This window comes from Oenanthe melanoleuca, chromosome 1A (genome assembly GCF_029582105.1).
Source record: "Oenanthe melanoleuca isolate GR-GAL-2019-014 chromosome 1A, OMel1.0, whole genome shotgun sequence".
Taxonomy (NCBI): domain Eukaryota; kingdom Metazoa; phylum Chordata; class Aves; order Passeriformes; family Muscicapidae; genus Oenanthe; species Oenanthe melanoleuca.
The window spans coordinates 2014039-2038483 of NC_079334.1; the positions used below are offsets into that span (position 1 = coordinate 2014039).

Here is a 24445-nt window from a genome sequence, read left to right on the forward strand (position 1 = left end):
ATTTTTCTCTGATAATCTAGAGTGGTAAATGGTAATTAATGCTGGTCTAGTTAGGATAATACATTCATGAAAGCAAAACCAGTATTTTAATTGATCAGGTCATTAAATAAAGGTAAAGCTCTAATAACTAACACAACCTCCAAGGGGTTGATGAGCTGCCTGAGAAGTTCTTGTGTGTTTGATGTGGGGTCCACCTTGTAGGTGCTCTCAAAATTCAAGAGGGTTTTCTTTAAACCATTTTTGTCTTCTAGGGCTGTCTGCTATAATGCCTTTATATATTATATATAGAATATCTATATTATAATGAAATACTTTATCATTTTTCTGCACATTGCACATCAGGAAATAATTCCTGCCCAGATTTTACAGTAAATCTAGTGAGGAGAGCCAGGACCCTGTACCAAAATACCACGTTGGGCACCTCTCTGTCAGGCCCCTCTGCTCTAAGTTGTGTGCAGATTCTCCCAGCTGCATTCAGAGTTTGGCTGCCCACTGCAGCCCAGAGTTTGTCCAAGAAAAAATTAGGATGTGTTCCCAAAGGAAAAATGAGAGGTGTTTTAGTGCACATGCTCCTGTCATGAATCAGTGCTGTCATGGAGGAGCTGGGCTTCAATGATCCCTGTGGATCTCACAGCTCAGAACAGCCTGCAATGCCCTAAATCACCTTTGATGTGTTCTGGGAAGAGGTGGGAGAGACCCACAAGTGTCAGTTTAATGAGTGAAGGGACATTTTCCACAGTGAAGGACTCTGGTCATGAGCTGCTCTGTGTTGCAGGAGCTCCACAAATGCCAAGGTCAGGGCTTTCACTGGGTCTTACTAATTGGGAAAATGTCTAAACTTCTGCTGTGCCAAGAAGAGGTTTTTCAAGTTTCTGGAATGTAAAGAAGAGAGGGGGGAAAAAATGTAGTTCAAATCACCAAAATCCCAATATTTCAGAAAAAGCTGTGTTTAACTCCAGAACAAATGTTTCCCATTTGAACCCTTTTTTCTGATTCTTTTTTTTTTTTTTAATTTTTCTCAAATGTTTGTGTGCTTTTCATCCAAATAAATGAAATTCCAATTTGTGAGATATTCTGCTGAGCACTTCCTTTCCCCCTGGGCTCATGGAGAGGGTTATAGAGCACCCATGTCTTTCTCTATAACTAACCACTTACCAAATTACCCTGTTTCTTTTTCCATGAGCACATAAAAGTTATCTCATTGTCTCTATTTTTCAAGCTTTGCTGGTTTATTAATAGGCTGGCTGTTTTTTATTGTTTAGGTTCTAGAAACAAATAAGGGTGACTCTGTTTTCATAGATCCTCTTCTTTTTTTGCCTCTGCTTTTATATTTTTCTGAAGGATTAGTTTCTATTTACAAATTGGAATCTTCCAAAGCACTGGCCTTTTTTTCAAAAAGTTGAGTAATGCTAGACCCCCATAAACTAAAGAGGATGCAATCCTTGAGTTCTCTTGGCTGCATTTTCCTCAGCTTGAAGAGACAGATCAGAAAACTTTATTATCTTGGTACTTTATTGAAGGTTTCATTGCAGAAATATTTCTCACTTCTTTCAGCTATTGTTCACTCTCTTTGATTCTGATAATGTTGTCCTGAGGCTAAAATTCTACTAGAATTTTTACACTTTCTTTTTTTTTTTTTTTTCCTTTTAAATATCTTTAATCTTTAGCCTTGCTTATGCCATCATCATTTTAATGTCTAAATGTTTGTAAATAAGTGGAATAGTGGAGAAGAAAGAAGCATACAGCCCTAGGGACAATAATCATTTACTATTTAAGTTCAATTTACTTAATGAACAAGAGGTTCCCCGTCTAAAGTTCCTTTTTCAGCTCTCAAATACTGGCAAAATTTTAGTTTTCTAAAGAAATTCACATCTTTGTCTTTCAAATAAATACTGAAGGAAATTTAGCTCTGGTTAACCCCTTGCATACCAATTTCAGATCATGCTTCAAATGCTACCAGAGTGGTGAGAACACAAGAGAAGTCTGTGTCCTTCACTGGTAGCACTGAATATGTCTCTAATGTCCCCAGCTTCTTATAAATGAACACATGAATAGCATTTGCTTTTTGGATTTCTAAATTTAGGCTTTGTGCCAGTGTCTACACGGGGCCTGAATTTCTCCTTCGCTCTCTTGATTAATCCCCATCAAGTGTGGCAAATCTTTGCTTAAGGGCCCATTTCAGTACAAAATAAGCACATCCCTCTCTGGTTTGGCCACTTTGAAATCAAGCTTTTTTTTGACTGAGTGTTTAAATTATAAGGAAATCAAAAATATTCCATGTATAAGCTGGGTCGTGCTCTGAAGCACAGATTGATTATTGTCTAATTTACCAGTGCTGTTAGAGCACAGCTCTGTGTTTGTTTGGTTTAAAGGACATTCCCACAAGACTGTGATAGGGTTCATCTCGCCTAAATTACTTAGAAAATCTGAAAACCATCCCAGAATCTACTTTTAGCTACTACTTGATTTATTTTAAGGAAGAGTGAGATGGTGGCACTCTAAGTTGTGGCACTACACCTAGATCCAAAGTTGCTCTGAAGTTTGAGGCCCCAGGCAGTGTTACAGATTAACAGCTGTTTATCACACTTGCAACCCTATTTTGTTTGAATTGATCTTTGTTGTAGCTCTGACAGTGTTACCAGGGATGCATCCTAATACATACCGGTGTGAGTAAGAGCATGGTCTGTGACAAACCAGATTCTGAGGCAGTCTTCTCATTTTGGGAAGACTGTTTTCATCGTGGTGCTTGAATAGGGAAGGTGTTTAAGCGCTTCGGGATTTTGGTTTGGTTCCTCAAAGTGTTTGGTTGGGGATTTTTTGGTTGATTTTGTTTTGTGTTTTTCTGGGGACATCATCCTAAGCAAGACTCTTGCTAAGGTGTTTTTGGAGACGGCCCTGATTAACTTGCAGGATCGCTGGGTGGGGTGTGGGGAAAAGAGGGAGGTGACCCCAGTTTTCTGTGTCCCCCTCGCACCCCCGGGTCCGAGTACCTTGTGGGACAGAATGAGCTCTCCATCCCGTGCAGGTTCAGCCCTGCAGCTCGAACATCTGAAGAGCTGTCCACAGGTTTAACCGGACTGCTGAGCACAGCCATGTGCGGTGTGTCTGTGCCGGTACCCGGGTACAGCTCCTGCTCCTGCCGCTCCTTCCCCTGCCCTCCAGCGGGCACCAGGGATGCTGGCGGGATGCTGGCTGCATTTCTGTCCCCCGATCGCAGTAAAGGCAGGCAAAAAGACAGCGGGGAAGGGTTGCTGGTGGGTGGTGAGGATGCCTTTTTGTCCGCCGCCTTGTGCTCTGCCCGCGGGGAGGAGGAGATGCTGCGCGGAGGGGAGGGCTTGGGGCGAGGGCGGCGGCTCCTGGATCATCTCCCACCTCCAATCTCCCATCTCCCACCTCCCATCACCTCCCATCTCCCACCTCCCATCACCTCCCATCTCCCACCTCCCATCACCTCCCATCTCCCACCTTCCATCATCTCCCAGCCCTCGCCTTCCGCCGGAGCCGGCGAGCGGCGCGATCGCCCAAACTCCTGGGTGGGGAGACAGCACCCGCCGTCGCCTCCTCTTCCTCCTCCTCCTCTCCTCCTCCTCCTCCCGTCCCCGCCGCAAACCCCCAATAAAAGGGGCGGGGGGCGCGGGATGCGCCGCTCGGAGGGGATGCCGGCCGCCTGATGCAGCCGCTGTTCGCCATCGCCGGGCACGGCTCGGAGCCCAGCGCCGGCAGCCGGGGGGCAGAGCCGGGGGTCCCGGGGCCACAGCAGCAGCCGCCCCCCCGGCCGGAGCCGCCCCGCTCCCCCATGCCCGACCGCCGCCGGAGGGGGGCCCCGGGGGCCCGCTCCTGCCTGCTCTGGCTCTTTGTGCTGCTCAAGGTAAGCGCCTCCAGGGACGGGGAGGGTGCGGGCCCCCTCCCGCGGGCCCCGAGCATCCTCCTTTGTGTGCCTGTGTGCGCCGCTTTGTGCTCCCGCGGGGATCGCGGGGCAGCGCTGGGAAGGAGCTGCAGCCTGCCCTGGGGAGAGATGCGCTCCCTGTGTCCCCACATCCTTCCCAAAGTGCCCCAGCCCTGCCCTGGGGAGAGATGCGCTCCCTGTTTCCCCACATCCTTCCCAAAGTGCCCCCAGCCCTGCCCTGGGGAGAGATGCGCTCCCTGTTTCCCCATATCCCTCCCAAAGTGTCCCCAGCCCTCCTGGGGAGAGATGCGCTCCCTGTGTCCCCACATCCCTCCCAACGTGCCGGCGCTGACCCCCGTGCTCTGCCCGCTCCCAAGTGGGTTTGGGGTTCCCTTTTTGGGGTCCCTTTTTGGGGTCCCCCTTTTTGGGGTTCCCTTTTTGGGGTCCCCGTTTTGGGGAGCGCTGCGCTGTCCTTCAGCACCGCCCGCTCCCCTCCCCAAACTCCTTCCCCGCTGCCAGGCAGCCGCCGGTGAAGCTGCTGCCGACAAAGGGGCGGCTGCTGGTCGCCTTGGGTTTGTGGTGGCACAGCTGAACTGTTCCTTCCTGTTCAACCTCAGCCCATCTTCTCGGCAGATTAATTTTTCCAAGTTCTGCTTGGTACCGCAAGCTTGGTTTCACATGACATTCTTTATCTCCACGCTTTAGCTCATTTAACAGTTCCTTAAGTTTATTTAATATGCTTCGTGTAACTTCTTAAAGAAAATGTATGTACTGCCCAGGTGAATACTGCTGGCTGCAAATGTCACTGCCCTAAGGAGCAGAGCTCAGCACCACTAATACTTTGTTGTGTGTTTGTCAGTCACTCTTAAGCAGAGCTCTGCAGCTAAGGAGCTGACCTTTCAGAGCCTTATAAATGTAAACGTTCTGTGGAAATCATCAGGACTCCCTGTGTGAGTGAGAGTTTGCAGGATCATGTCCTAGAACAGCAGTGGTGTCGCTTCTAAAATTGACATTGCATTGACAGAACTATTTAAAGGGAAGTTTTCACAGCATCTGTTCACATATAGTAGTCAACTGTCAGCTGTCTCATTTTCATAACTGCTGAAACATACATTTATGCAAGATGAAATGTTAATATACAGACAGAATTTTGTTCTATGGAGTGTGGTAGTTTAAAAAAAAAAAAAAATTAGGTAAGTCCAGTAAGTCTGAATGCTATAGCCCAGCAGAAAGGTGAAGTTTCTAGTTTTTTCACAAATGTAGAAGTGTGCACACTTTTAAGTAACTGTTTTATCCCACAATTAGAGAATGTACATTACTGTATGTCCTGGTTTTAAAAAAAAAAAAAATTTAAAAAAGTTTGTGTTGTATTTTGGGTTTTTTACTAGCACTGCTGTGGTAAAGTGAGACAGAAAATAGGTAATTTAAATCTGTATTAAATGAATAATAAATCTCAAGTAATTGGGTAAGGTTTGAAGGTAGCCAAGGGCCCAGGTTTTCATTCTGTTGGAAAATAACCATCTCAGCTGAATAAACCCGGGCCTGGGAGGACAAAGAAAGCTGATGGGCATTAGCAGAGTTTGGAGTGTAAGAGAAGGAAAAGCTGCAGCTTCTGATAGAGCTCCCTGTGTGCAGGATTATGACTTTGGTTGGAGAGCAAGCCCACTGCAATTAGTTATCTTTGCATTGTTACTGGACAATACAATAAAGAAATGAGACTTCAGGAGAGTCAGTCTGGTTTCAGAAAAGAAGTTGGGGAAGCAAGAACAGTGCTTGTTTCAGATCCATCACAACAGAACCATTTTCCTGAGCCTGAGACTCACTGAACATTCTTCAAGATCTGTGTAATTTTTTTTCAGTGGCAAATAATTGAAAATAACTCATTTCAAAACATGGCATTTCCCCAGCTGAGTGCTGTTTAGTTCTACCAGCTTGTTGAAGCAATACTGAGATGAAGCAGACTCAATTTATTAAATTGGTGCTTCACCTGGAAGTTAATCTCATTGAGAAATCAGTGGCATTGAGCTGATGAATCTGAAGACAGGCAAAACTGATCTATTCTCAGTGTTAGCAGCCCAAATGTCACTTTCTAAGCTGAATCTGCTTGATGTGGCCTTGATGCCCATCTGGCAATTTGTAAAATCATCAGCAGATTTGCAAAGTGATAAAGCTGCTCCAAGCACATTTTCTCTTCTCTTCCAATTGTCATTATTTCTCAGTGTGAGGTAATAGTGCCAACTTATTCTACCTCCTGGTGCTCTCTGAGGCTGCTGGCAGGGCCAGTGGCCAGAGCAGGTTATTATATTGCCCACTGTGCCTGACAGGGTTGTCCATTGGCCAATAAGGTTTAGTTCCTTCTTTGACAGTGTGATGTGAATGCTTTCTGTGCTCCAGGGTAAGTGCATTATTTTTGGAAATACAGCAACATGATCTTGAACCTCCACCATTCTCCTTCTTTAGCAGTTTTTTTGTGAGGTGGCTAATTGAGAAATTAGGAGAAGAAAGGCATTGTGTGTGAGCTCAGACACCAGGATGGAGTCACAGTGCCCATGCTGCTGTGGGAAACTCTTAAAATATTGCCATTCTGCTGTAGGAATCTCTTAAAATATTGTCATTTTTGCAGTGGGTCTGTGTTCTCTGTTAGTTTGTTTCAGTCAGAATGGCTGCAAGGCAGAATCTTCAGCAGCTTGCTCTGTAATCATCTCATTTTGCCATGGCAAAGGCAGGGCTGAGCACAGCCCAAAAGCTGTACGTCAGCTAAATAAATAAGAATAAAAAGTAGACACATTCCCTCATTCCAGTGGCTGATGTTATGTTTCCCATCTTTCCCAACCTTCCCTTAGTCATGACTACACTGAGCTCAGATGCCCCATGCTGTTGGTAGCTTGCACCTGGGAGATTTAAGGTTCCTTTGTATTATTTCTGGGGGAGGAGGAATAGCTTCATCAGAAGACAAAAGCACCTTGAACAAGCCAAACCTGATGCTGGGACATTGCTCACACCTCCAAGATGTTCTGAGCAAGGCTCTCAGTAGGAAAATAATGAGAAAACTGGTCACAGTGCTTCCATGTCTGGGCTAAATAGAAGCAGTGACACTCTTCAGGTAAATTTTCTGTAAGCAAAATAATGTATCTCTAATTTCCAGGAGACTGATGTCTTTGTGTATCAGTCTTATATGTGCTCTTCATTTAAATCAGCAACACCCTCTTTCTTTCTCTTAGCAAGGGCAACGTTTTGTGTCTAGCAGGGTAGAATTTTGTCCAATGCTACATCAGTTTTTGTAGTTTGACATCATAGTGAAGTCTCAATTCAGGTTTAGATGGATCAAGACATTCAAAGAGACTGAGGTTCTGTAAGACTTTACTAAACCTTACCCTGGTTTCTACTGGTGTAATTTTCAAGGATATCTACATCTTCATTTAATAATCTGAAGCAAAAGCCTTACCATTGGGGTACTGCCTTTTTCTGGGGGAAAAACCCTTTTAAGAGAGAGGCTGAATTCCCAGCTGAGAGCCCCAGCGTGTCCCTGCTGTTTCCTCCTGCTGGGAAAAGCAATGAACAGATAATTTCAATTTGGTTATGGAGTCCTTTTGGCATCTCTTCTCTCTCCAAGAGATGGTGGCTGAAGGTGCTATTGAGACAAGTTTTGTTTTCTCTACTAGTGTCAAAATAAAATAAAGACCCAAACCTACCTTGCCAGCTCATTTTTGCTTGCAAAAACAAATGTAAGGGTTTTTCCTGATGGGACAGGCCCAGAGGTAAAAGTCTTTTCTTCCTACCACTACCCTGGGACTGTCCAGCCTGTATAGGAGAGAAAAGCATCCTCCCAGGAAAAGCAAAGACTTTTCTTTTTAGAAAAGATAATTACAAATAGTCACCCTCAGCTCAAAACTTCTCAAAGTCCTGTTCTCTGTCATTTCTTTATTTTCATGGATAATATCTAGATCAGAGTGATTCTGGAGGGCAAAGCCAAAGAAGAGGATGCTTGTGCCAAGTCATGTTTGCAGAACTGCAGAAGGCACTTGCAAACCCCTCTCTGCCAGTGAAATAAGAGTCTTCCATTACCCTTTGGCAGATTTCCTTGTGATGCAGTGACAGTGGACCATTGAGAAAAGATCTCTCTTGCCTGCAGGAGTTTTGAGCCCCAGACTCAAATTGCAGGAGGTCAGTAAGGCAATTTCTAGGTTGCATCACCTGGGTCAGCAGCTGCACTGGAGGGTGATCCCTCCTCAGGCTGAGATGGGCTGTGCTGAGCACAGCCTTACCTGGGGCAATTCATTCAAGGGCTCTCAGGCAGTGCTGGCTGAACCTGAAAATCCCACTCATCTCTGCATTCCTGCTGCCACCACCCAGAGCAATCCAGGCAGATCATGAACTGACCTTACAGAGCTTCAGAATGAAGGCTGAACTGAGCAGAGTCTTGTGTAAATCCACCTTGAGACTTATTTTACCAGACAGTCTCAGCTCTGGGGAAGGGAGCTTTTTTCTTTACTTAGGCATATGAGTCAGGACAATAAATGTCAGAAAATAAACCTTTGAAAACAGGTCTGTTTGCTGAAGAACTTAAAAGACTCATAGCTAACTTTGATTCTATTTGCATTTTTCATTGGAGAAGTATGCATTGTCATCCTGACCACTCTTATCTTCTAGTAATTAGTGGTTCCATTTTTGTTGCTCAAGTTTTTAAAGATTCTATCCTTGAGACAAAACTGAATTGGTTGCAATGTGAAGAAAAAAAGAAAACTTTAATAAATGTTAAGAATATTCTGAAGTGAAAATCTTTACACAGACTTGAGTGCCTACAAGTGCACTAATAAAAATTAAGAGACTGGTTTATTCAATGTTTTGCACATGAAAGTTGTAACTTTTTTTTTTTTCCTTATTAAATTTCTATCGATGCAGAGTTGAAAAGGGGAAAATCTTTGAGACAAATGTGGCAACATATGCTAACTGCCACATATGGAGTGTAACAGATGAATAGAGAATGGGAAATACTAGAAACAGAAAGGTTACCTTGCTTTTCATAGCACCCTGCAATCCCAAATGAATGGCAGCCAGTGAAGAGAGCAACTCCTAAGGAAGGAGTTTGCCATCTTTGGAGCAAGGCAAACATGATTCCATTTCTGGAACCCCCTCACTCTTGTGCTGGGAAATTATGGTGCCTTTTAGAGGGAGTTCCAGAAATAAAATGATATGCATCGTGTCTGGCTTGCCATAAATATAGAACTTTGCATCAGGGCTGTGCTGGGATGAGTGTGGCAAGCTCTGCAGTTTCCCTTCTTGTTGAATGCATGGATTTAGGGAAGAAATGTTTTACAGTAAGTGTGGGTGATGGGAGAGTTGGTGACACAGCTGACAGTAACAGGGAAGAGAATTAGCAGGAGAAGTTTTAAGCTTTAAGTGTGCTGGTCTTGAGGTGGTAGCATGGACATGAGAAGAGAAGAGGTGGGATATTTGAACAGAAAAGATAATATTGGGGATAGGAAAATGTGAGTGTGGTATTTAAGCACAACATTGAGCACTTCAGAGGAGCTGAACACAGATAACTGAAGAAAACAACTCTGAGCTATTATTCTATGTCAGCCCAGAGATTTAACAGGAGGTAGACATGAACCTCTTGGGGGATAAAATTCCTAAATTCCTTTCTATGTTTCTGTAAAAACAGATAAGGTTAATTACAATCTACATGGAATGATTTTGAAATGATTTGGCCTCGGTGCTTTTCTCAGTTGAGAACAAGGGACTCCTTGTCTTGTCAGAAGGGTTTGAACAAAAGCAGCTCCTTTGTGTGCTGCAAACCTGCAGGTCCTCAGGTCAGTTGTGCTGGTTTCCAGCTATATCACATGAAGGCCAGGACTTTGGGGTCATTAATTTATCAATCTGATCATCAACTCCTTCAAGTTTAAGGGCTTTCAATAATTTCCTCACCACATCCCCTAGAATCAGCCAGTTCTTCAATGCTGAGCCCCCAGAGCAGGCAGACAGTCCCAGTTGTCTCATTCCCTTTGTGTAATTTTTGTCTTTTATCTGCACCACAGCTATTCTGGATCATTTCCTATTTGTTCATATGGAAGTCATTTGAATGTGGGAAATCTCTGCTCCTCATTGATCTGTTAAATGAGAAGAAATTGTTTCGTTCTGCTTACAAACAGCAAAGAAATGTTAAATTTGAGCAAGGGAAGAAAAGCCAACAAAACACTGGGAAAACCCACTCACACCCAAAACCCCAACATCAATTAAATGTGGTGAGGAACAGCAGAGAGTATTGGGGAGAAAAAAACAAAACACATGGAAAGAATGCTAATTAGTGTTTTCCTAAAGTACTGCAAGGCAGGTTTAAGGAAAAAAAATGAACATTTTCCAAGAGCAATGAAATGAATTTATTTATCATTTGCTTAGCACTGCTGTGCCTAGCTTTGTTCTGTATGCAAAATACCTGCAGACTCTGCCTGGAGTCTGGAAGATAGACACATCAAAATAAGGATGCTCTAGATAACTTAGAAATTATTATCACATATGCCAGTTGCTGGTATTCTCCAAGGGCTGGTTTACCTTCCAAACAGAAGTCACAATTGTTTTCCCCAGGAGATGAGCAGAGGGGTTTTTATGATTGTTGTTTGTTACTTTTTTTTTTTTTTTTTAATTCAGTATTGATTTCTACAGGATGCTGTTCTTCAGGGTTTCTGGACATTTACAGCAGTTTAAAACACCAAAAATAATTAATAATCAATGTGACTTTAATCCCTTCAAAGAGAACCCATTAACCTGGAAAAAAATGCTCTAGCTCACAATAGTTTCATGAAAGTGAATGTAAGCAGGGCAAGAGATGAAAGAGAAACATCACTCAGATATTTTTCTTTTTCAAAGAGAATTTGTGTTTGAAGCAGAGAACATAGCTAATATCTTATTGTAGTCAACTTACTGTAAATTAGGAGGCTTGGGGTTTTTAAAAATAACTTTCTTTCTCTAACTTGCCTGACTAATCTTGTACTGGTATTTTCTTGAGTCACCAGTGTCTGCTTCTGAAGAAAAGATGATGATGTCACAAAATCAATATCAGAGGATCCTATACTGTAATCTCTTTTCAGGGAAGTCCATTAAATCAATTCCTCTCACTCTGTGAGTAATGACTATGGAATGAAGCCCTCTAATTTTGCTGTGTGAAGGAATAAGCAGATGGGATGGGATTTTACATAATTAACTAGCAGTTACTAAATACAAGAAAAATTATGATTTTTTCTGAAAGAGAAATGAATATGTAGTGAATATCTAAGTGTACTTCAAAATGATCTCTGGTATAAAATTACTAAAAAGCTTTTTTTTATTTTTAAATTTTGAAATTTTGGAAACTTACTCAGGACTCCATGGGCTTTGAAACACCCTCAGGTTTCCTTTAGCAGCATTGGGGGAAATCATGAAAACTACATAATGACAGCACCATTGCACTGAAATTGGGGCACTCTGGACACAGGGACTTTGCCATCTCACCTGCTGTTGAGCAGCACCAATGTCTGAGGGGTTTCCTCTCATTCTCAGGAGCTACCAGAGAGTCTCCTGTGCTTCTGGGAACAGCTCCAAAGTCCAGGTGAAGCCAGTGGATGTTTTTTTTAGAATCTGAGAGTCTGGCAGCTTAAAGAAACTCCCCAGCAGGTAAACCCTAGGCAACCTTCTTGTTTAGCTTTATTGGCAGGGGTTGGGGTGCTGTTATCCACAGCTGAAGCCAGTGTTGGGAAGAACTGGAGTGCTGCTGCTCTGGGGTGCTTTCCTCCAAACAGAGCCATCCACCTCCTCTTTATCCTCCTCTGTTTGTTTCTGGGCAGCTAAGAGTTTATATTTATTAATATATTTAATAAGAGCTGAGATTTAAGCACATTTTGACCTACAGCTCCCGTTGCTGGCATTGCAGCACTAACACAGATATATGGATGTATGGAAACCAAATTCTGCATCAGGATCAGACACTTGTATCCAGATCTGAAAAATCTGGCTGGTCCCTGCTTCCTTAACCATGGTACCAAAACCCAGTGACCATCTGAGAATTCCAGGAGATAAACTCTCACCTGCTCATCTCAGGTGCAATTGGAACACAGCTATTATTTCCTAGACCCTTCCACTTGCACCTTTGCAGCTGACTAGAGACCAGCAGACTGCCACAGGTGTGATAATACAGATGGAAATAACAGTTCAGAATATACTTATTAGAAATGAACCAAAATATGATAATTAATTTAACATCAGTGTCTGGAATAATTCTTTTCTAATGGGCAAATGCACAGCCAGTGATTCCAAGTTATATATTGAGTAGGAGAGCTGCTCTTGCTTGGAGGAACTCATGCTGAAACAAAACCCTTTGAATTCTTTCATTAAGAAAAGTGAGTGTGTACATTCTTAGATGAACATGCAGAGTAATTGTAGAGATTAACTAAGCACTGTCTGTTTCTGCATGGGCATATTTCTGTTTAAAACTTAAGAATTAGAGGGCTGCACTGTCAAAAGGAATTGACAGTATCAGAAAAATAAATAGTTTCGGCCCTTTGACTACAGTGCTTCACAACAGCTTTAAGTGGGATCTTTATCATTATTTATTCCATATTCTAAATATTATTTTACAAGATGACATTTAGGTGGTGGTTTTAAAAAATATTTTTTCATCAATGAACTGAACTCTGCAGGATCTTTTTTGCAAAGTATTGTGGCAGCCAAATACCACACACCCTGACTGATGGGATGGGGAGGAGAATCAGAAAAAAAATGTGGGTTGAGATAAGAAAAGTTGATGTACTGACACCAAATTGAGCCAGCCTAACAGACACCAGCTTTTCCTGGTAGGCACGAGGTGATGGACAGCCCAAGCCAGGATATCAGTGAGTGTCCAGGTGAGGAAGCAAATTCTGGGATGTCTGTGGTGTGAGTGCTCAGCTTGGGGCAGAGCCACAGCAGCTTCCCCATGGCCTCACCAGGACTGGTGTGACCAGAATAACTGCAGGTGAAATGGCCTCAAGCACAAATAAAACATCCTAGTGGACATTATGAGGTTGGGAGATAAAGTGGAAAAGAAGCAGAAGCATCTTGGGGTGTGCCAGAGCATATCTAGCCAGCTTTGTCTGATCCAGTTATGCACCAGGTTATTTTTGCATCCCTTCTGCATTCAGTAACTAATCTTTAATCAGATGTGACCTGTCTGGAGATTGGCTTTTAGTAATAATATCTTGTAATGATTGTATTGAATCAGCTTTTTGTTGTCAATATGTACTGTGAGTGAAAGTCATCTACTGATCAGAGCATTTTCATTTTTATCTGAAACAATTTTTTTTATTTCTTTCTCCCCTCCCTGGAGGGAGGGATTTATTTCCACTACAAGTGCTGGTTATATGATTAAAGCATATGAGAGCTACTGGGCAGTCACAGGAACCTGCTTGCTCATCCTTCTGGCTGCATTTACCTGGCAGCAAGGCTGGTTTTTCTCACTTCCCTGCATGGCTGCAGAGGTGTAGAGGGCAGCTGAGCAGTGGGGAAAGGGGGAGGCAGGAGATTGCAGTGGGGGTGAGAGGGAAGCAGGAGCTCCAGGATTGTCCCCTGGCTGTCACCAGAAGGGCAAGGAGGGGCTCTGTGCATCCCAGAGGGGCAGGACAGGTGGAACAGTTTAGGGCTGAGCAGTAATTCAGGCTGGAAGGGATGTCAGGAGAGCATCTGGTTGAGTCCAGGTGGGTCAGGGGCTCAGATGTGTCAGGATGAGTTCTGGGCACTGTGAGGATGGAGATTCCCCTGCCCCTCTGGGCAAGAGAGGAGTGACAGCCAGTTAAGTCCTTTTAAAGATCATGGATTGCCACACACAAAAAAGTATGAAATTTTTATTAATTCTGTTGTTTTGCAGATTCATTTTAAAGTCATTTGGGCTATCTTTCTTTGTAGAATTTCAAATTCTGGGTTACATTCATAAGCTTTATGCTGAACTCTGCTTGTTTTCTTGCATTTATCAGTGCCTTGAAGCTTGAGCTTTCAATATGATATCAAGGATAAAATTCTCAGGGCTGCCAGTGTTAGAATGTACCTTAATTATCACTTAAGCTTTCTGCAGAGTCAGGCAGGTGTCTGCCATCACTGCACATTCACTTTACAGGTTCAGAATCCTCAAGGAGGTTTTTTGGTTTCTTTTTTCCCTTTTTTCTTTTCCTCTCCATTTTTTTCCCTCCTCATCTGAGTTACACTTCTGGGAGGATGGCTGTGACTTCAAATATTTTACAAGCTTAGGTCTTAGGCATAAAGAAAACCATTAAAACCCCACTGAGGGGATACCTGGGAGCAATATGAATTACTCACTGCACCCAGTTACCAAAATTTGTATAAATCAAGGTGGTGAAATACATGTCTCAGGGGAATATGTGGAATCTTTTCTGAAAATTTCTCCTATGCTTTTTGTATTGATAACTGCTCCTAAAATCAATAGAAGGTTACAGGGATTTAATGAGCTCCAGAGGAGCAGTTTGGGCTGTGATTTCAGCTTCTCCTGCCTGACTCTGCATTGTACTGGGATTTTATTCCTAATGATTTATAATGCTGGAGGGGAGGATGAGTTCAGGAATGCTTTTTTTTTTTTTTTAGTTTACAGATTTTTGCCTTGAAGTTATGTTAGCACATACTTTTAAATGTTTACTTGTCCATGCTAGAATACAGATTTCTGGTTTTTTAACTACAGGATACAGAATTAAAAAAAACAATCTTCCCTCTTCCCCCTTTCCCCTTTCCCACCCCAAAATAAAACAAACAAAAAAAAATACCCAAACCCCCACAAAAACCCAAAGAAAAAAGAGTCTCTAAGATGGTGGTTGTTCTATGGCCCTTATATCTTTCAGTCCTCCTCCCTGAATCCTGATTTTCAAGCAATATCACCATAAAAAGGGCCTTATTCTTGTATCTTTTTAGAGTCAGATCTTCCAGTGAATAAGACCAAAGCTTATCATACAGTTCACAAAACCATAAAAAAATAAAATCTCTTAATTTCACCTGTTAAAGCAACAAAGTGGTGCTTATCCCCTGGAGATTCTAAATTTAATTTATTTTGGAAAGAAAGAGTATTCTGCAGAGTGTGTTTACCATATGTGAACTAAAAGGTGCCAGCAGAGTGTGAGGATGTCTTGGAGAGCAGAGCTTACACAGAAGCAGATGAGTTTACAGAGAAAAAGGAAAAAAACCCTCTGGATTATATTTATATTTATATTTATTTTTATTTTTATTTTTATTTTTATTTTTATTTTTATTTTTATTTTTATTTTTATTTTTATTTTTTATTATTTATATTTATATTTACATTTATATTTATATCTATATAAATATATATATATATATATATATATATATATTATATTTTTATATTTATATTATTACTATTTATATCTATATTTATATTTTACAGAAAATAAATGGATAGACAGAATTCTGAGATGTCCTGCACAGCCTAGGGAACATCAGCTGTGCTTGGACTGAGATTTCAATAAGTTTGGTCCTCTAATCCCAGCTCTTTTTCAAAGCCAGGCTTAGCTATGCTGAGCTCTGTACCCTCCCCTGGATCAGCTCTCCTGCACTATTTAAATTCATGATTTCAGTTGGTATTAATAATTTGAAAGGTTTATAGATTATTAGCACTGGAATTTCCTGACAGTTGTGGATACAGGAGCTTCATGCACACTTCTGCTTTTCCCCAGCAGGTTGGGTGGTTTTTTCTGCTCTTTTGCAAGTTTAAAGGACAAATTCTGGAGGTGCCAGAGTGTAGGAGTCTTCAGGAGTCTTTGTGTCAGGATGGACAGTGAGGGACAAATCTCAAGCCTCTGTTGAAGCTCAAGGTTACAATTGCAGTTTATTATAAAAGATGCTGCTAGGGCTGCCCAGCACAGCCCCAGAGCAGGACAAAAAGAGATAAAAGGGGGGAGAGAGAGGGAGAAGAGAGCAAAAAGAGAGAGTAAAAAGAGTAAGGAGAAGAGAAGAGAAGAGAAGAGAAGAGAAGAGAAGAGAAGAGAAGAGAAGAGAAGAGAAGAGAAGAGAAGAGAAGAGAAGAGAAGAGAAGAGAAGAGAAGAGAAGAGAAGAGAAGAGAAGAGAAAGAGAAGAGAAAGAGAAGAGAAAGAGAAGAGAAGAGAAGAGAAGAGAAGAGAAGAGAAGAGAAGAGAAGAGAAGAGAAGAGAAGAGAAGAGAAGAGAAGAGAAGAGAAGAGAAGAGAAGAGAAGAGAGCGAGCGATTTTCAGTTTACAACACAATAAGTTTTCTTCCATGGTGAATATTTTAATTTCCAGGAACCAATCCAATCCAAGATACAAATTCTATAGCATTTACATAGAGCCTATAGGAATCCTTATATTAACATAATGTGTTACATTTTAAACTCTAGAAGCTGCTCTTTGGACCTTTGGAGTTGCTCTCTGGCCAAGGGCATTGTTCAGTCAAGAGGGGATCACCTTCAGGGGCCATCCCATTGTCTCATGGTTATTCAGTAACTAGGGCTTGGCATCTCAAACGTGGCTTTCATTTCAATTTCATTCATGGTTTCTGTATTCCCAGAATTCATATTTGTAAGATTTTCCTGTTTTATCTTCCCCAGCACCAGAGGGTGCCTGGGGTGGATCCTTTCTGTTTTGGTCCAGAGCACTCCACCCTTCAGCGCTGTGGGAGGGGAGCTGCAGGATGCCCAGTGTGAATTCTTGCAGGGATGATGGAATGTCTTTCTGCAGGAGGAGCTGAGTGAGAGGGAGCAGATGGATTGCAGAGATCCTGCACCCAGGGATGCTGTGCTAAGAGAGGGGGAGAGGAGTGTCCCCTTCTGCCCCTGCTAAATCCATCCCTGTGCTGTCAGAAGTGGCAGTGAAGTGGGAGCACTGGGATTTTTCTCTGCAGAAATGGTCCAGTCACGTTTGTCTCTTTCCCTCTTTGCATATTCTTTCTGTGTGTGCATTTATCCAAAGTCCTCACTTGGAGTGTTGGACTAAAGGTCATAGCAATTTTTTTTCTCTCTTTCTCTCTCTTTTTTTTTTTTTCTCTCTAGTCCCTCTGTTTCTAAAGATGTCAAGCTAAATAACTGATGATTTCTTCTGATGCCAGAAGGACTTCATAATATGCATATTAGGGTTTAGTGTATTTTTCTTTTTCTGCTTCTCAGCACTCTCAATTTGTATGCAGAGCCATCCTCTTACCATGAGCTCCTGTGCCCAGAGCTGAGGATTATGTTCTTATCCAACATATGTACACAGCCTGAAATGCTAAATCTCAGCTATTAGAGGAACAGAAAGATGTTATGGCTGAAGGAACTGTGTCAAAGCAACCAGTCAGATCAATCTATAAATCATTCTGTTTGAGAGGCAAGATAAAGAAACACTTTGAATGGCTGTGTCCCCTGACCAGTACTAATTCATAAGTTTAAATATTGCTATTCTGACTGTGAGGGAAGCAAAATGGGTTTTTATTTAAAATACTAAAACAAATATGGGGTTTTATTTAAAATAACAAAGCCCAGATTTGTGACAGTGCTGGAGGAGTCTCTGTTTATCCATGGGTATACTGTAGGCTAATCTGGTTTCCAGTTTGTGAAACTGTCCTTGAAGGAGAGAGGAGAAACATCTCTGAGGCAGCATGTTGTTGGATGGTTAAAAGAAATTTCTAGCAAAGAGAAAAAATTCATCTTTTCCTCCTCTTTTCCCTCAGGACTTAAATATTATATATATATATATATTTTTTTTTTTTTAATGGGCAGTGTATGGATGTTTTATTTATTAATCGTGTGCAAAAAATACTGTAGAGGTTGGGTATTCAGAAGGTTTTAAAAGCAAAATAATAGGTGCATTGACTGACAAACATTATTTTTATAGTTTTTGCTGTGAAAGAAAAGCCTAAGAAGCTTCCTAGAAAATACTCATATTCTCCAGAAATTCACTTCACTCCTAAGCTTTCAGCTCTCTTAAAGGAAAAAAGGAGGCAGGGGCAGTCATTCAAGGAAAATTCAACAATTCAGCAACCATATGAATTTACCTGCAAATAATTGCAATTTCCTGAGATCTGTATTTTTCCAAGAATGAAATACCATCCCATTTTTCACATTTATCCTCTCCAGTGTCCCCTTGCTATTGTTCCCTTGGCCTCTTTCCTCTCCAGCCCACTTCTTCCCTTTCTGCTTCACTTGTCATCCCTGAATCTCCTCCATCTGCACTTAACCCTGCTCATGGCTCTGGCTCACACCCAGCCTCTCACACACCCTCCTCACCCACACTGCAACCTCATTTCTCGAGTATTTTGCTTTTTAGCTTCCCATTTCTGCAGCAAACATTTTGGGACTGCGTTCTGCAACAATCAAAGCAAAAGGCTCCTCTTTGCACACGCCATTTGCAGTCATTTAGCTCCACAGTTAACTTCCAGAGGAATGCTAAATAGTCACAAAAAGGCTGTGATTGCATGAAAAGACTATTTTAGTGAAGATAGCTGTTATTCAAGTAGAGATCATATTTCTCACGGAAAAAAAGGGCCAATTACTGAGCTTTGTCACCTACACTGTGAATTCAGATGAGCTTCATCTAAAGCAGTGTTGTTACACTGGTTTTATCCAAACCTAAATTAATTAAATTAATTAAAATCCTTAGAAATATGTGGTTGATTGTCTTGAAAATATTGTGCTATATTCTTAGGAGACTGGGAGCCCCAAGCCTTTGTGGAGACCCTAAAATTGATTTCTACTCTTCCCCCACTGCCTTTACATTTTCAGGTGAAACATTTCATGTTTAGGTATTTTTGTCTGTCTGAATTATGTATGTTTCTTCAATTTATCATACAATAAGCTTTCTGGGAGATAAATACTCTACACCAGGACAGGTTGATGGCCCATAAAATAGATTTTCTAGGACTATTGTAGTGGCTATGTGATTTATACCAAGGCCTTCCCTAAGTTCTAAACCCACCATTACTAACAATTGTGGGGCTCCCACATGACACAGAGGAATTTAATCTCATTATTAGCAAGCTGGGATGCTTTCCCTGGAAGGTAAATGACCTTGCTTGTGAATATCAGTGTTTTTAAGTTCTTACAGTTTTTGCTAGAACACCAGTCACTGTTTGTGAAAGCAAATTTCTCAGTTTCTGGATGTCTGATAGCCAGAGCAGGTTGGTGTTGCAGGAGAAGCAGATGAGACTCAGTTTCTTCATGCAGAAAAAGCCAATTTTGATTGTTACAGCTCACTATTACACAGTTTTCAAGAACTTGTGTAACACTCTAATTGCTTCATAACTTTCTTGCTATTCAACTCATTTAGTAAATAGCATTTTACACATCCCTTAAACCTTTCTATTCCAGGATAGTTTACATATTTTATTCACTGATTCCCGTGGGACAGATCTCTTGGTTTTTACAGGTACAAGTGGTTCTCTTACCAGAATAGTTTGTTGTGCTAACTGCTTTCATTCTTATGATTTTTCACATGGGGAGCTACAAGCTAACTGTTGGCTTAGCTAGAGCAGCAGGGCCAAACCCATATTTTATAAGGCTTTTCTTTTATATCTCATGGTGGAGAGTGCTGAGAGTGCTGAAATTGCTGTGCACGTGCAGAATAACTTAGAGCTAAGAGAAAAGTGTTACCTTTTTGCTTCTGAACGTGTTAGGAAGAATTGCAAATGCCTTCAGGGACATCTGCCTGTGTGTTCCTATACAGACCCAGCAGTTTGGCTTCCTTAATGTCACACTAATGTGATCAGAGGTGGAGCAGCAAGGCAGGAGCCTAGAAATCAGTGAGGAAAGGATGCTGGGACTGCTGTTTTCCTGTCCTGTGACACATTTCCTGGATCATCTTTGCTAATGGGGGACAAGGACAGACAGTAAAGAATGGCCAAAATCTCTTTTAAGTGTAGGAATTCAGTTGCCTTCTCTAGATTTTTCATTAAGACTCTGCTCAGCTGTCACTTGAAACAGGGTCTGGAGCTGAAGTACATTCAGAGTATTTCCCATCATTAAGCAGATGATGTGACCTGATCTGGAAGCCTGGAAAAGGAATTACCTGAAATTTGTTTTGGCAAACTGCAGTTCTGCACTGCAGGTGGTTATTTTTATGTTTTTACTCCAGTAAAGACAGAGAGGAGTTTCTGCTGAAGTGGAAGCATCTCTGCAGATTAGCATGGGACAAAGAATAACTAAATCCTGGCCCCTAAAAAACTGAGGGGTAGAGAGTATTGACACTGATGTTCACATATCTGCCCATATCTATCTCATTTCCAAAGGAAAATGAAAATTAACAATGCAGTATTTTATAGTTTAATGATTTAATATCTGTGTTTAATTGTAGTTTGTAAACCTGCAGGTTGTAAACCTGTTATGATTATGCAATGAATATTCTGAATTTACTTTCTATGTTGTTGTGGTTTTTTAATTATAGATTAACATGTCCTTTTCAGACAGCTTATAGCTGGGTATCCTGCTGCCCATGACACAGCTAATGCACTTACAGGAAAGGGAATAAGATCCAGGAGAGCAAATTGCTGCTTGCTCTGGTCACAGGAATGAGCAATTTACTGAGCACAGACTAAATTTCAGTCATAAGTAGTGCATTAGCATTGGTATTACATCATCAGCACTGCCCTTCTGCCCTTAGTAAAACTAAAGAAAGTTCACCTTCTAAATTGTATTCAGATTTATAATTGAGCACTTTGAGTGATGGGTTCATCTCATGCAAGCAAAAGGAAGTGATTTACAATGTCTGTCAGCAGAACATTGTTATGTGAGGAGAGATTAACAATCATAATTTCAGACTCAACAGTATTTAGAATTCTGAACTGTCTGTTTTAATGCAAATGCTCTGCCTTAAAATACCATGTTCTGTCTTAATTAGGTGAAATAACCTTCCTTGCTTGGGTAGTCCTCTGAGTTAGTGACCAGCCCAACTCCCTCAGGATAACACTTTTTGCCTTGTTTAATCTATTCTGATCATGCAAAGTGAGAGAAAAAGAGAATAAACTGGTCTTTTACATGTGGAGTCCAAGAGACATGCCTGCAGATCTAAACTCCTCTGGATTCATTTCCAGATTTTTATTTGAAGAGGAAACTGATGGGCATCAAGAGCAGGCTCAGATCAGGCTTTGCCTGGCTGAGCAGCTTCCTCCCCTGTGGAATTGCTGCCCTGCAGAAGTGCTGTCAGTGCAGAGTTAACCATCAGCATCAGTGGGACCCTGACAGTGGCCAGGATGCTCAGGAAGGGAGGGAGGTCTGTGCTGGCAGCAGGAGCTCACAGCCCTTTGCATGGCTCTGCAGGGCAGTGATTCCATCTCAGGTACTTGTGCATAAACTGCTTTTGGTGTAATCAGGTCAGCAGCAGCAGGGCTGTGGGGATGTGGGGCTCCAGCTGCTGGATCTGCAGCCTGTTCCCAAGGCTCCAGAGCCAGCAGGAATGGGGCCAAACTCCCTTTAAATCCTGCTAAACTGAGTGGGACCACTTGCAGGGGGCAGAGCAGCAGGAGCAGGCAGAGCCACAGGACAGGGCTTGGCATTTCCAGCAGGAGAGCCTGGAGCCATGGAAAACCAGCCCACACCGGCACCAGGGCTCCCCTCCCAAACTCTGCTGGGGCTTGGCCATTGCAGCTGGGACTGGGATGGGATTGACCTCACAGCACCCATTAAAAAGCCTGGGCAGGAGCTGTGTGTTTTGCTGTGTACTCAGATTGTACATCCCAGATGGTCCATGTTGCTGCTAAGGTGTGATAACCTATCCTCCACTCAGTCATCTCCATCCAGACAACAAGATTCCAACTTGCTCAGACCAGGTGCCCCAATTTTGGAGAGTTTCAGCTGAGGATGAAAGAAATCCAGGGAGGAAACCCCAGGTTTTCTGGCAGCAGCCAGCCCCCATGCCCAGGAGTCTCTTCCTTCATGGCTTGGGTTGTGCTCTGATGGTTTTTCTTGTCTGTGATTGAAAACCACCTGGCATCTTTGAGTATTAAGATTCAAATTAAATTTCATTTAAAAGTTGTTTTTTAATTATATGGCAAACTACAGTCTTTCTAGCAGTGCATGGCAAGATCCTTTGCGGGGTTTTGTGCTTCAAAAAATTGTGATGAGAGCTGACAACTTGAAACTTTCACAGATATTACAAGCAGGACTTCTCACAATTATTAGGCATCTGGTTGGCCTCTGGTTCCACCATAGTTTTGAATTTCCCATTAGGCTCTTTGGATGCTCTAACTGAAGTTCATATATCTTAATCTTTTGGGCTGCCTATGATTTTATGGTGTAAAAATCAGAGGAATTATGGTGTAAAATTTATGGTGTGAAAATCAGACAAGCATCTCTTGTTCATGAAAACTTGTGGGTAATTTTTGAATGAAGTAATTCAGACTGCAGTTTTCAAAGCTCTGAGAGAGGTTTAGAAGACCATTAAAGGGAGGTGAATATTAAAGCATCAATCCTATGTTTTAAGTCCAGAATTGATTTCAGCTGCCATCACGGAGTTAGGATTTCACCCTCAAGTCTTAGTGATAAAACTAGCCTGAACTTAGCCAGTCCTCTTTCCCCTTGTCATGGTACAGGCTAAGCCAAGAAAGCATGGATGAAATAAAGAAATATTTATGTGAGACCTTCCACTTGCTGTTTTGGAGATAAAGTCTGGTTTTTAGGGCACATACAAAGCCATGTGATTATTCAGCTCTGACTACAGGAAATATCACCTGTGTTAGAGCCTCAGTGTCACAGATAAATTCATAAGGCTTGGAGTACAGTCCATAATTACCTTACCTAATGAGATGATTTATTCCTCCAGCCTTTGGGTCTCCTGAGGTTTTCCAAATTGTTTGTGTTGGTTATTTCATTGTTTATAGGCTCCTACTTGTTGTGTTTACCTCCATACTAGGTAGAAAATTTCACTGATTTTGGCAAGCACTTGGTCATATCTCTTGGAAATCTCTTAATTTGTGTTATCCAATCCATGAAAAGTGCTGTAGGAAGTGGCACAGAAATCTCATGTTAAGCTGAAGGAGAAACAATAGCATTGTTTCATTTTACACTTAATTGCTTATTAAAATTTATTTGAAGTTGTACAAGATTCATTTGCATCTTCCCCACAAGCTGAAATACTAACACCAGAAGTAAAACCAGCCTTAAATTAAAGTGCTTTTTCATTGATGTATCTACCTGGATGCTTCTTGCAGTGAACCCACATTGTTTCACTTTGTAGACTTTGCTGGGTTCCATTCACTAGTTTGGATACCTTTACTTGATTCTGATGGTCTAACACAGTGTTGTGGTTGCTCTTTTAAACAGAATTAAAGGTGAGGTTTTGGAGACTGCTTTGGTTACTTGAATGTATTTTTTATTGTTTTGGTTTTTTTCTTTTTTGTCATGTTTATTGTACATTCTTTAAATGTAATATTCCTAAAATATTTGTGTTCACATCAGGCTCCATAATATTTTCCCTATTCTCTTTGTTATTGTTACTAATGTTTGACAAAAAACCAAATTGGTATGCACCTTTGAAAGGCTGGAATTTGTCTTTGAAGTGTAGTGTGATATGGACTTGGCAGCTCTTTGAAACCAGCAAGGCTGGAGATGAGGTTTGCAGAAATCCTCCTGGATACAACCCAGTTCTGGTGCCTGAGTTTCAGAGAACTGGGTCAGCAGATTGTGCTGGTGGAGGAAATGTGTGGTTAGGATTGTTTGCTTTGGTTTTTGAGGGTGGCTCAGATTTTTTGTTTCTTCTCTCACTTTTTATCACAGGTAATTTTATAATCTAGATTTTTGGTTCAGGTGTCCTATTCCTTTTCAAATCAGGATAATACATTGCTTTTATTTCAAGTTGATCTTACTGTATGTATTTCTATGATTCATGAAGTGATGTAAGACTTATACATAAAATAATTTGAGTAGGGAAAAAAGCTCACACATTTATAGTTAGGCATACATCAAAACCCATAAGCTGGGGAATTTCTTAAAGTAATAGCTGAATCTTAAAGTAATATGATTTTAAACAAATATTTCTTGAATAAACTGGGTGTCTAGGAGTGTTTTTTTTCTCTTTGCAAAGCTAAACAGTACCAGCAGTACATGATAATAGTTAATACCTGGGTGAATATTTCCATTTTAGCTGCCAGTCTCCCCTGCTTTACACAAAAGTGTAAGTAGCTTTTCTGGCTGGGTTTATGGGAGGGAATTTCTGTATCACACACACCTCACAGATGGTTATGATTTCTAGAGCTGTCACTCAATTGAGCTTCATCATAATTTAGCCCATGGGAATCCTTCTCACTTATGTTGCTCTTCCCTTTGTTAACATTAAAAAAAAAAAAAAAAAAAAAAAAAAATCAAGAAGTGGGTAGCAAAGACCAAAGTCTCTTTTCTGTGGAAAAGCAGAATTTCCCTCCTGCATGATGCCTCTGCCTCAGACCATCCTCACACCTCTATGCAGACACAGCTTTAATTTGGTTTATTTGGACCAGTAAAATCTGGGCTTTTCCTTAGCAGATGTGGGTGAAACTCTTCCTCTGACCTTCTCACAGTGCCTCTGCTGGGGCTGCTCTCCTTCCTTCTTTTTCGTTTCTTCTCTTTTCTTCTCTTT

At 41.6% G+C, this 24445-nt stretch overlaps 1 protein-coding gene across 1 annotated transcript in view; it reads left to right on the forward strand.

Annotated features, from left to right (window-relative positions):
- Positions 1-3670: 3670 nt before the first annotated feature.
- The window catches only part of PTPRO (protein tyrosine phosphatase receptor type O), a 130397-nt gene continuing 109622 nt past the window's right edge, over positions 3671-24445 (forward strand). The window contains exon 1 of the mRNA XM_056482484.1: positions 3671-3868. Within this exon, the coding sequence (XP_056338459.1) occupies positions 3671-3868 (198 nt within the window). The remainder of the gene's footprint in view (positions 3869-24445) is intronic.